Source organism: Emys orbicularis, chromosome 4 (assembly GCF_028017835.1).
Source record: "Emys orbicularis isolate rEmyOrb1 chromosome 4, rEmyOrb1.hap1, whole genome shotgun sequence".
In the NCBI taxonomy this organism is placed as follows: domain Eukaryota; kingdom Metazoa; phylum Chordata; order Testudines; family Emydidae; genus Emys; species Emys orbicularis.
In genome coordinates, this window is record NC_088686.1 from 28,295,093 (window position 1) to 28,307,841 (window position 12,749).

The following is a 12,749-nucleotide window of genomic DNA, read 5'->3' on the forward strand; positions in this document are numbered from 1 at the left end:
CGCTGGATCAATCGCTGCCTGCCGATCTGGCCGGTAGTGAAGACGTACCCTTTAGAGACTAACAAATTTATTTGGGCCTAAGCTTTCGTGGGCTAGAACCCACTTCATCAGATGCATGGAGTGGAAAATACAGTAGCAGGTATAAATACACACCACAGTTTGTGCTGCAGAGACCTGCTTGGGGTAAAATAAACAAAATGTTATTTAGTAGAAAATCACAGATTCAAAGATGATAAAGTAAGAAAGAGAAAACATATACAAGTTACATAGTAAACAAACATAAAGACTCAAACTTCAGGCTTTACACTTCTACATTAGATAAAATCCCTGTTCTAATGTAAAATAGCTGTTGCCTTTGAACACTGTTCTGGTGTACTCCATGCCATAAAAGAGATCCAGTATTTCATAGACAGCACCCGCTAAGTGACTGTCACTCCGTTTCTGGATGAAAACTTCAGTTTTAAGCTTCCTTTTAAAAAGGCTTTTCTCTCTTTTTATTTTTCTCTCCTGGCATGTTGACTGATCTGTACTAGAAAATTAGGTTGTCTTAATTAATATAATAATAAATAATATATGGAGATATACCTATCTCATAGAACTGGAAGGGACCCTGAAAGGTCATCAAGTCCAGTCCCCTGCCTTCACTAGCAGGACCAAGTACTGATTTTGCTCCAGATCCCTAAGTGGCCCCCTCAAGGATTGAACTCACAACCCTGGGTTTAGGAGGCCAATGCTCAAACCACTGAGCTATCCTTTATATCACTCAAGGGTGTGAAAAATGTATATCACTGAACAGCGTACTTAAACCATCCTAAGTTCCTCTGTAGAAAGTGCTAGATCAACGGAAGAATTCTTCTGTCAACCTAGCTACAGCCTCTCAGGGAGGTGGATTGCCTATGCTGATGGATATTAGGAAAAACTATTTCACTGGGAGGGTGGTGAAGCACTGGAATGGGTTACCTAGGGAGGTGGTGGAATCTCCTTCCTTAGAGGTTTTTAAGGTCAGGCTTGACAAAGCCCTGGCTGGGATGATTTAGTTGGGAATTGGTCCTGCTTTGAGCAGGAGGTTGGACTAGATGACCTCCTGAGGTCCCTTCCAACCCTAATATTCTATGATTCTATGGGAGAACCATTGTTGCAGCTGCGCTACTGTAGTGTTTCAAGTGTAGACAAGCCCTGAGAGTGGGGAAAATTCCCTCTTGTGTTGAAGCAAGGTTGTTTCAATGTCTTTCCATTAACTCTAATGGTCTACTCTTGTATTGTGTAAATGACTCTTGGGAGGTGCCCTCCCACTCTCCTTCACTGCCCTGTTGCCCTATAGTTACAATTTCCTATATACACATACATACATAACCATGGTCTGCATACATATCTCATAATGGGTATGTCTACACTACCCACCGCATCGGCGGGCAACGATCAATCCCCAAGCACCCTCCCGTTGACTCCTATACTCCACTGCCGCGAGAGAGACAGGCGGAGTCGATGGGGGAGCGGCAGCAGTTGACTCAGTCTAAGTATGTTGACTTCAGCTACGTTATTCACATAGCTGAAGTTGCGTAACTAAGATCGATTTCCCCCCCACCCCCCTCCAGTGTAGACCAGGCCAATGACCATAAAGTTCAGAACATTACAAGCTTTCATAAAGACTGTTCTCATTATATTTGTACAGTACAATAGCTTTGCATACAATCAGGTGATTTAACTGCTTATTTAGGAGGTGGGAGTTAAACCTCCTGTTCTCACATGGTGTGTCTGGTCCCTGACTTTCACACCACTGTACAAATAATTGTAATTGGTTAGTTGCTTTATGTCCTTTAGTTATGTGAGGACTTCGCATGAACATTGGTGTATGTCACTAAAAAGTATTTAGAAAGCTGAAAGAGAGAGAAGAAATTATTAATGAACTGTAATTGACAATATTTATTTTTTATTTTTAACAAAAATATCAAATACGTGTATGAACTGTAGCAACTATAGAAAGAAACTTGTCATGTGTCTACAGTAATGTTATCTCTTTTGTAAATGTTAGTTGTGGTACTCCCTATCACAGGACATCTTTCATGAAGACTACTTGCTCCAGCAAATCTTTTCTCCAACATATAACACTTGACGGTGGAGCAGCAAGTGAGAGTGTAAGGGGTTTTAGAATTGGACCCTAAATCTGTATGAACACTAAGGGAGTAATCCTACAGCAAACATTGGGAACAAGCTCAGTTTGTGGTGCTATCTAGTGGTCTGGAGAGAAATAGTTTAATTTCCTTGTTTTGTTACTCTTACAATTTATAATAAATCTTAGGTATAACCCAACATTATTTAAGAAAATCAGTAATTTTGTATAATATAGATAGGCTAGTATTTATGTAAATATTATTTGAATTTTTAAGGAAATGTACCACATAAGGTGCAAGTTTTACTATTCTGTATGTAGTACATAAAATAAGCCTTATGTTGGTGCCATTAATTACATGCAAGAGTATTAAAGAAACAAAATTGCTAACTGCTTAATAAAGATCCTGGATTTTCCTCCAAGGGTGCATGTTTTTTGTGTGGTTTTGTTTGTTTTGTGTATATAGCATAACAAAATAAATAGTCATTGGCACAGTAGTAATGTTTCGTAGAACTGCTATGAAACCCAAAGTTGGAAGCAACTGTACAGTTAAATTTCAGGCTGTTCCCAATTGGAAGAATATGAAGGTTCAATCCCAGATGTTGCAGGAAGACTATATCCTTCAAAGCTTCCAGATATAACCTGCAGTTCACTTAAAAGCAGCAAGGAGGTGGTGGCAGAGGAGAGAGTGAAAGAAGGAGAATAAGGACTTTAGTTCACTTGCCCTACAAAGCAGTGGTTCTCAACCAGGAGTACGTGTACCCCTGGGGGTACACCGAGGTCTTCTGGGTGTACATCAACTCATCTAGATATTTGCCTAGTTTTATAACAGGCTACATAAAAAGCACTAGTGAAGTCAGTACTGCTCTGTATATTATACACTGAAATGTAAGTACAATATTTATATTCCAGTTGATTTATTTTATAATTATATGGTAAAAATAAGAAAGTAAGCCGTTTTTCAGTAATAGTGTACTCTGATTTTGTAAGCAAATAGTTTTTAAGTGAGGTGAAACTTGATGGTATGCCAGACAAATCAGACTTCTGAAAGGGGTATAGTAGTCTGGAAAGGTTGAGAGCCACTGCTATAGAGTGATGCTGTACACTATCTAGTGACTTATAGTTGATTGGGGAAGCTTAAGGGACATGTCTTTGTTCTAAGAATTTATAATTTTTTTTTTTTTTTTAAGTTGGATGTAGATGGGGAGATAGACTCTATACACCTATTCCTGTCACCAAGGCAGGTACATCTTCTATTGGACATGTTAGCAGCCATTGCTGGACCAGGCAAGTAAACATTATATTAATATTAAATGTGTATTTGATGAGATAGAAAGCAGTAAAGAAAGCTTGCACAATAAGCAAGTCCCCGGATTATGTACATAGTGATTATTAATATTTATTATCTATTTATTTGCATAAAGATAAGACCTAGAGGCCGCAATCAGGTCTCCAGGCTTCATTGTTCTATATGGTGTACAGATATGTAATAGCCTCTTTAAAAAGAGCTTGAAATCTTAGTTTGTGCTGCGCTAACAGGTGGAGAATACAATCAAATGTCCGGGGAAGAGGAGAGTGGTGGAGGGAGAAAAGGACAACATAACAGTGAAACAGTTTTATTTGGTATAATTTGGACCAGAGTGGTGTCCATCAAGTCCAGCTGCACTGATGCAGCTGCGCCGCGGAAGCTTTTCCGCCAACATAACGCTGTCTACGCAGGAGGAGGGGGTTTAGCGCTGTGGATTTTTCATGTTGATATAGGTCTGTAGTGTAGACCAGATCTAATATAACTATGGATGCTCTCATTGTTCATATAAATGTACAATCCTTTTTGGAATCCTAGTGTATAAAATAAAACTTATTTTACTGGATCAAGTGTATAACTAGATATATTCCCAATGCTGCAAATTCAATTACTATGTCAATTTAGGTAATGATTTTAAGATCCTTGGAAGAATGTTGGAAATATTTTCCTATTCCATTGATTAAATGGGGCCAATTTGTGTTATAATGTAAATTATAGATGATGTTCCATAATTCTCTAAAGCCAACATGGACTAGAACTTTTAAAAACAGAATCTGTAACTATTCTGACTACATAACCTCAAAATCTTCTTCTTAGGTTTGGGCGTAATAATACAGAAGGAAAAGGAGTTAGTTTTCCATGCTGGTTTGTATTTGGAGAAGTGAAAATGGAAGTTAAGTTCATAAAATGTCAGTCAGTTTTCTGACTAGTTGTTGAAGTTTTCCATGGCGGAATGGAAAGCAAATACAAATTATGTTTCCATTTCTTCTATTTGAATACAGAGAGCCCCAGCAGGATAGAATTATCAAATAAAGATAGAAAGAACCGACCAATGCAACAGGAGGATGAGTATCGGATTCAGATGGAGCTGAAGCGTTACTTAAGAAAAGAATCTTTGTCAGCAGGAGCATCATCTGAGCAGAGCTTTTATGAGACAGAGACCACCAGAACACCTTCTAGCCGTGGTGAGTATGAAACATGATGCCAGTATGTCAGACAGCCTAGCATCAATGTCATGCAAAATAATTTTTAATGTACAGTGCTAAAGCACTCTTGATCTTTCAGAAGGGCAAAATAACAGTGACCTTTATAGACTTATTGTCTATCACTAATTATACCCTTAAATCAGGATATAAGGCCTATTCATGTTACTAGCCCAGACTGAAGTCATAGTTCATTTGGGGCATTTAATAGTCTGGACACTAATACACAACGAAACAGACACTAGGTCTGTAAGATCCCTTTCAGAACTAACGTTTGAAGGAACTAAGTGAAATATAGAATACTATAAAACTTTCTTTTCTTTCTTTTGGTTTTCTATTATAAAACCTAGTTTAAACATGCATGTACTGGAGGAATGTATTTGGATTTAAGACAGGAATTTCATGGAGAAGAAACCTGGAATCTGAAAGATGTCAATACTTAGATTAGTACAGCTCCATTAACAAAGGTTTACAGTAGTCTATTATTTTATCTGTTCTTATATAATTTATTTTATGATTGTTTATATTAAATGTGAACTGCTTTACTTTTAATTTTGAGCCCATGGATAATTTGTTACTGGTTTTTTTAGGTGTCAATTCATATCTGATTCAGCATGGGAAGTGTGAATTAATCACTGCAACCTGTAGCAGTCTTAACCCGAACATGAAAATAAATGGAAACATTTTATATTATGTGTATACTCATAACATTGCTGGAATTTGGTGTTTTGTGTTGCCTTGGTCATGCACTCTTTTTTGGAAAAAACTTTTTTTCTCCTTGGTTATTATTGGGCTTCAGTATAAGTGAACTAGGAAATGCTGTGAATAAACTTTTAGCTAGTTAATGTCATATCCAGACTATTTTGTTTCTGCAGCTATGATTAATTTGGTGTATTATAACTAAAGTTAATGTTTGTAATTAGAAAAAAACTCCATTGATTATACATAATTTCTCCTTAGAAGAAGAAGTTTTCTTCTCAATGGCTGACATGGACATGTCTCACAGTCTCTCCTCTCTTCCACCTCTTGGAGACCCACCAACTATGGATCTAGACCTATCTTTAACTAGCACATACACTACTACACCAGCAGGTTCTCCATTGAGTGCTACAGTGGTATAGTATTGATTACAGTTAATATCTTCATAGAGTAAAGTGTTTTTTTTTTTTTTTTTTCATACTGATTCCTTATTGCTAATGCCTATTGAAAAATTCTCAGATAATAGAAAGTACACACATATTAAGCTTTCTGTTCCAGTGGCATTATCAACTAGCAAATTGTATGGTTCCTTAATGCATAAAATCACTTTCTGGCTTTCCTTTATTAAGGAGTTAGGTAGATTTTCAGTAGTAATTCCCACAGCAAGCTGCAGCTTTGAAACCTGGGATTTCCATAAGTTATGAATTTGTTTGGCTAAAAGACCAGGAAATAGGCTATGTATGTTTCCAAGCTGCTATAAGTTTATGTGGAGTATTTGTGACACACCCTTGTGCTACATTTCTGTGTTTTAATATACAAGACCAGGAACAGAATAAAAGCACCCAAAGTTGTGGTATTGCCTAAGTTAAGGTAATAGCCTGTAATTCAGCAAAGTATTACTGTGGTTTATGTTCATCCCTACTCAGTTCTTGTGCACATGCTTTTAATTACTTTGCTGAATGGAGGTCATAGAGAGCAGAGCAGTTCTAGTTTCCTTTGGGTAACAGAGGGACATGTGTTAGTTGTGAGGGCAATGTTATCTCCCTTTCAGAAATACAAGGGGAAGATCATCATCAGAGCTAAAGAATGTAGCTTGACACCCAGATAAACAATAGACAAACTATTGATTAATATACCATGAAAATGACAAGCTGGAAAACTACTTTTGATAGCATATATGTACAAGGGTCTTGCATACTGTTTTTTGGTCATACGTTACTGCTTGTATTAGATTAATCCTTGAGAACTGTTGTGTTATGCAGATGAGAGTTCAGCTATATTTGTGTTTTAGCTTCAGCCAACTTGGGGTGATTTTCATGACCCTAATAAACAAGAACCACCACCACCACCAAGAAGTTCATCATTTACACCCAGTATTGTTCACCAAACTCCTTTAAGAAGGACTTGTAAGTAAAAATGTGTGTTTACTTCCTAGTCATTTTATACTGTTGTTAGACATTTTTCATTGTTGTTCTGAAACTTGGCAAAAGGGCATCAAAATCCAGAAGACCAAAATGTGACCTTTCCCTAATTGCTTCTTCAATTAGTGTGTAGTCTTTTCCTCTAGACAGTACAGTTTATAAAGGTTATGCTGAGTGGGGCACTTCATGACATGTCTATTGCACAGATTCCTGCTTAGCTGCCTTCTCAAAAGTGAGTGAGAGGTTTACATGGCTGTTCTTCATTTATGTGGGGGATTTGGACAAATTTAGAAATGAGGTAAGGGAAGGTAATGTCAACAAAAGTAGTTCTACACAAAGTGTAAAATCTTCTATAATTAAACAAAGACTCAATATATTACAGTGTATAAAATTCGCCTTATTGTGATTTGCGTAGTTTGACATTTATGCATTTCTTAAGGCTATGTTGGTAAATGTAATAGATGTGCAAGTTGCTATTGAAGACTAACTTTTAGTAAGAAATTAAATTTAATTTTGTATTTCAGCCCTTCCATCCAGATCCGTTTCAGTGGATGAATCCAGGCCTGAACTTATTTTTAGACTGGCACTGGGCACTTTCTCAGTATCTGTACTTCACATTGACCCTCTACCACCACCTGAAACGTCACTGAACCTTAACCCGCTGACACCAATGGCACTGGATTTCTTTACCCAAATAGAAAAGATTGATCCAGTTAAGTTTTCAACAGAAGATTTTCTGTCCTTCCGAGAAGTATTTGCAGAGGCTTGTTCTCATGACCACCTTAGGTACAACTTTGCCTATTAACTAATACAACAAACAAAGAACCAAATATTCTTTTAAATAAGCTTTGACAACTTAGGTTTATGTCCATAAATATTTGGAATCAAATCATACTTTATTTGAAGTACTAGAAGTTTGTTTTTTCGTTAAATGTTAAAATAGTTTTGGACGGTTTGAGTTCGAAAATGAAAAATCTCAGGAATGAAATGAAATGAAATGAAAAAAGAGAACCGTGTGTGCACAACTCATCCTAAATCTCTTCATGCCGAGATTGATCAAGACAGATGCAGGTTCTGCAATCAAACACACAGTGTCTGGAGCATAAATCAGGATATTTCTCTATTTTATACAGCGTCTTTAAGAAATAGGTATAGTTTATAGAGCAGTCTTATTACGCAAGTGGTCTGTGGTTTTGAGTGAGTTTGTTTTTCTTTGTAGTGCAAAATGGGATGTCAGTTGGGGCACAATAAAAAAAAAAAGTGAACAAAATCATGCAGGAGTCAGGAACCAATTTTTCCATGGCATAATATTGCTAAATTACAGTATGTGCATTGTAGAGGTTTTGTGTGTTCCTCTGAAGCATTAGGCATTGGTCACTGTTGAAGGAAGAATAGGTGGATTCCATTATCCTAGGTTCCTAATGTCAGATTCTATTGTAAGTACTAATGGAGTGATACTCACACCTCAGTGGTTCAAGAGCCAAATTAGCAATTAATGTTACCCAAAAGAGCCACAGTAGTGTGAATTCATGGTTTCATTTACTATTATATATATTATTATCACAGGAAAATGACTGTCCTGACCAAGTATTCTACAGTTGGTTAATAACATAGTAAAAGCATCCTGATTAGTTAATAACTTAGATTGGTTAATAATTAAATCACACATAGCTTTAATATCATGTGCTGCAAAGAGCCTCAGTAGACACATTAAAGAGCCATTTGCAGCTCCTGAGCCTCAGTCTGAGTATCACTGTACTAATTTACATTGCTTTATTTTTGAATGCAGTTTTTTTTGTACATAATTCTACATTTGTAAATTCAACTTTCACGTTAAAGAGATTGCACGACAGTAGTTGTTACAGGTGAATTCAAAAATATGATTTATTTCGTTTTTTACAGTGCAAATATTTATAATCAAAAATAAATATAAAGTGAGCACTGTACACTTTGCATCGTGTGTTGTAATTGAAATCAGTATATTTGAAAATGTAGAAAACATCCAAATATATTTAAATAAATGGTATTCTATTATTGTTTAACAGAGCGATTAATCGTAAATAATTTTTTTAATCTCTTGACAGCCCTAATATATATGTGCGTGCGCGCACACACACACACACACACACACACCAGATGTTTCTGAAATTTCAAAGTGATTACAGCAGTCCATTCTATACATATTTATACCTTTATTTCTCATAACAGATTTATAGGTACTGGCATCAAAGTCTCTTATGAACAAAGACAAAGGTCTGCTTCTCGATGCTTCAGCACAGATTTGTCCATTGGGCATATGGAACTACTGGAATGTCTTTTCTCTACCGACTCCTGCTCCATTCAACCTCACTATACAGAGGTAATTAAAAATACCTTTGTTAGCCAAGCACCAGGGCAGCTGAAATGTTAACTGGAGAGGTTTTCAGAAGGGAAATCCTACACTACTCTTAGAATTTGAAAAGTTAAGATTACTAATTTATTGTATTTTTGTAGTGATTGGGTAACGTTAAGACGTGTCTTACATTTTAATTGAAAACTCAGATAATGATCAACAGTGTCCTCTTCCCTGCCACCAAAGGATCAAGCCTGTAGAGTTCTCTAATGTTTTGTGTGTGTGAAGCAAAAGGAACTCTGCTTTGAAAATGAGGTTGAAACATTTTAAAGAAAGTGCTGCTTGCCACCCCATCCAATTGGGCAGTGGGCAGGTTTTCTTTGGTGATTGCTCTTGGCCCAACTGCTCATACTCCGATTGAGATGAGTATATGATATTGGATTCATGAGGTGGCCCTAGTTGCTGTCATTCAGATACTATAGTCCATCTGCTCCCAGCTGCACCTGTGCTTGTTGATCACTTCCTATCTGTCTCCTCAAATGTGGTATGTGAGGCTCAGGGCTTTCTGGGCAGTCTCCCCAGTCTGAATCAGAAGTTGTAGTTCTTTATTGGATCTGTGGCTATCAAACAAGCAGCTGAACACTGGATTGGCTGGCAGCTTGGGCCAGGTAGCCTATGCTTTTTCCTGCTCTCTAGTTCTTCTGTTTGTTTTACATCTATTAATTATTTTATTTTTTATTTTCAAGCTGCTAACATTTCATTCTGAAAAAGGAAATGATACACATCCTCTTTCATGCCTTCAGCTCCATTATAAGCACTCAGATAACAGAGGACCTCAGGTAAGATTGAAAAAAACAAAACCAACCTGACTGCATTGTTGCATTATGCTGTAGCATAATATTTTTTCTCTAATCTTTAAAGGTAACTTTATTAATCTTGATAGTTGCATGGAAAGATGTATATTGCAAGCATCCTTTGTTTTTGTAACTTATTTTTCAGTATTTCATTGAGGATATTGATGTACTTATTTTTGTAGGGTAGTCAAGGAAGACTGAGCTCTGTTCCACAGAAAGCAGAATTACAAATCAAGCTAAGTCCAGTATTTTGTGAACTGGATATCAGTATTGTGGACAGACTAAATTCTTTACTTCAGCCACAGAAACTAACCACAGTGGAGATGATGGCATCTCACATGTACACATCTTACAACAAACACATTAGTCTGGTGAGTGAAATTAATTTGTGTGCGTGCTGGCAGGCCTGGAGCTACCAGGAGGCAAAGGGAACATTTTAAAGGGGCTCAAAATTATTGTCTGACCAGAATATGTACAAAGCCATCCAATGTAAAGTAGTGGGGCAGTGGCAGATTGAAGAGTCGTCATCCTTTTATATAAATTATAAATATCGACACATTAGCCAAATTTTACTTTTTGAAACTCTTAAAATCCAAGATTTTCCAGGGATCTAACTACCCCCTAGCCTCTTGGAAGGTTGTTGTTTTTTTTTAAATGCGGGGCCCCAAAATACCCATTTGATCTTCCAATAATGGGAATCTAGAAGCAGCCCTGCACTGCTGGTTCAAATTTTATACCTATATAGCTCTGTCCTGAATATTTTATTTTTTTCAATCCTGATTTAAATATAGAAGCTTGACAGTACCTGTTCTAATAGCTTAGCAAAAAAAAAGTGTGGGTGGTCCAGATTCTCTTATAGTTCATGTACAGTACTGTATGAAATTGTATAAAAAAATGCAGCTTTACCTATTATAACCATTGTATCAAGTCAGTAAAGTTTGTTTGGTATTTTTAATGCTGCTTCTCTAGTTTGTTTTTCACCTTGTATTTTCTAGCACAAAGCGTTTACCGAAGTTTTTCTGGATGATTCACGTACACCAGCAAACTGTAGAATTTCTGTGCAAGTCGCTTCACCATCATTAGATCTTTCTGTTCGCTTCCCTATACCTGACCTACGATCAGATCAGGAAAGAGGACCATGGTTTAAAAAATCACTTCAGAAGGAAATCCTTCATCTCGAATGTACAGATATGGAATTCAAGACTGAGTTTATAGGAGGTTCAACTCCAGAACAAGTTAAATTAGAGCTTACCTTCAAAGAGCTAGCTGGTAAGAAGTACGAATGTTATATTAATGCTATACTTTTCAATTGTCAAACAGTCATTTGGTTGACAAAGAGGTCTTGCAACTTTAAATAGAACTTTTGCCCTCTTGAGAATACAACTTTCATTTTGCACTTAGGAGCATTTTAGATGTGTTACTTCAGTTTCTGGTATTTCTATGATAGAACCTCAACCCAAGTCGAAGTATATGTCTTAACTTGATACAAAACTGAATCATAATCCCGGATAATTAAGCTTGGTGTTTAATGTTTTTAGTTGCATTATATAATTAAGGTTTCTGATTCTAGCTGAAATGTACCATTAAATACAGGCAAAAGCTTACTGAAGTTAAAGTAAAGTCTTTCTGGGTAATACAGTTTGTAGTTGTTGTTAGGACAAAAAGAGATACTTAAAATGTGACTTGTTTTACTGGTGTTGCTACAGCTCAAGATTGTAAAAGCACTAGCTTCAAAATTGTTAAAATCATGGAGCAGGGTTCTGCTCAGCTATACCTGCAGGCAGACTCCGGCCCCTGTATTTTTGATCTTTCTACAAACTTTTCTCTTATTTAAGGCTTATTTGAAGAAGATAAAACAGAATCTTCAATAAAGTTCTTTCAAGTGTCCAGTGGCATAGATGGAGATATGATATCATCTGACAACTTTGATTGGCCACGGTAAAATATCTTTAATTTTTCATCATAATTCATTTTAAAATCAACACTTTCTCTAATAACTAATATAAACAAACAGTCCGTGAGACCACTACTTTAAACATCAGGCACAAAGTAAGAATTTGTCATTATTGAGCCCTGTAATTGAATAGAACCTAGAGATGAAGAAATCTTATCATGCAGAAATAACACAGATCTTTATTAGTGGATAATATGACTTCTGGATGGAATGAGCCAATTAAACTCCTACACTTTTGGTGGGGAAAAGCTAGGTGAATGGAGAATTATAAGGGAAGACAGGTGGGGGCTGTCTGGGAAAAGGAAGCTGGGTGGTGAGAGAGTCCAAAGATGTTATGTGGGGGTGATGGCTGGTGGAGTTGCCTGGAGGTAATGGGGTGACTGGAGGTGCTAGCGAATGGATGGCTCACTTCTCGGATGCATGGAGCATTTTCATCAGAACTCGTATGAGATGGGTAGGTACTGTGGTGCCTGGGGCTGCTGAGGTGCATGAGGTGTGAGTGATGAGGGAGGGAAGAGAGACCCTGATTTAGCAAGCTAGATGGTGAGGGAGCCTGGAGTCAGTATTGAGCCCCTCGCCTTGTGCTGCTGGTACAGTGCTACTGTCTCTTTCTGGCTGGGATTCAGTACAGAGGGCAGTGGGAGTGGGAGGCAGAGAGGCTTGCTTGTCAGCAGGTACCACAGCAGCCCCATGAAGGCACAACTGTATAACTGGACAACAAATAATTGCTGTCTTTCCCTGGCTCAGCTGAACATGTGAGGATCCCGATGAGCTGTGGGAATGCATGATGGCACTGCCAGGTGTGTGATGTTTGGCAGTATGATTGCTTTTAATTTTTGATTTGAGTAAAAGTTTAAACAATTCTTCCATC

At 37.2% G+C, this 12,749-nt stretch overlaps 1 protein-coding gene across 1 annotated transcript in view; it reads left to right on the forward strand.

Annotated features, from left to right (window-relative positions):
- ATG2B (autophagy related 2B) overlaps positions 1 to 12,749 on the forward strand; it is a 71,966-nt gene that overhangs the window by 17,012 nt on the left and 42,205 nt on the right. The window contains exons 7-16 of the mRNA XM_065404472.1: positions 3,301 to 3,401; positions 4,422 to 4,600; positions 5,579 to 5,733; positions 6,609 to 6,723; positions 7,263 to 7,524; positions 8,947 to 9,097; positions 9,817 to 9,909; positions 10,107 to 10,295; positions 10,920 to 11,193; positions 11,760 to 11,862. Coding sequence (XP_065260544.1) covers positions 3,301 to 3,401; positions 4,422 to 4,600; positions 5,579 to 5,733; positions 6,609 to 6,723; positions 7,263 to 7,524; positions 8,947 to 9,097; positions 9,817 to 9,909; positions 10,107 to 10,295; positions 10,920 to 11,193; positions 11,760 to 11,862 — 1,622 coding nt within the window. The remainder of the gene's footprint in view (positions 1 to 3,300; positions 3,402 to 4,421; positions 4,601 to 5,578; positions 5,734 to 6,608; positions 6,724 to 7,262; positions 7,525 to 8,946; positions 9,098 to 9,816; positions 9,910 to 10,106; positions 10,296 to 10,919; positions 11,194 to 11,759; positions 11,863 to 12,749) is intronic.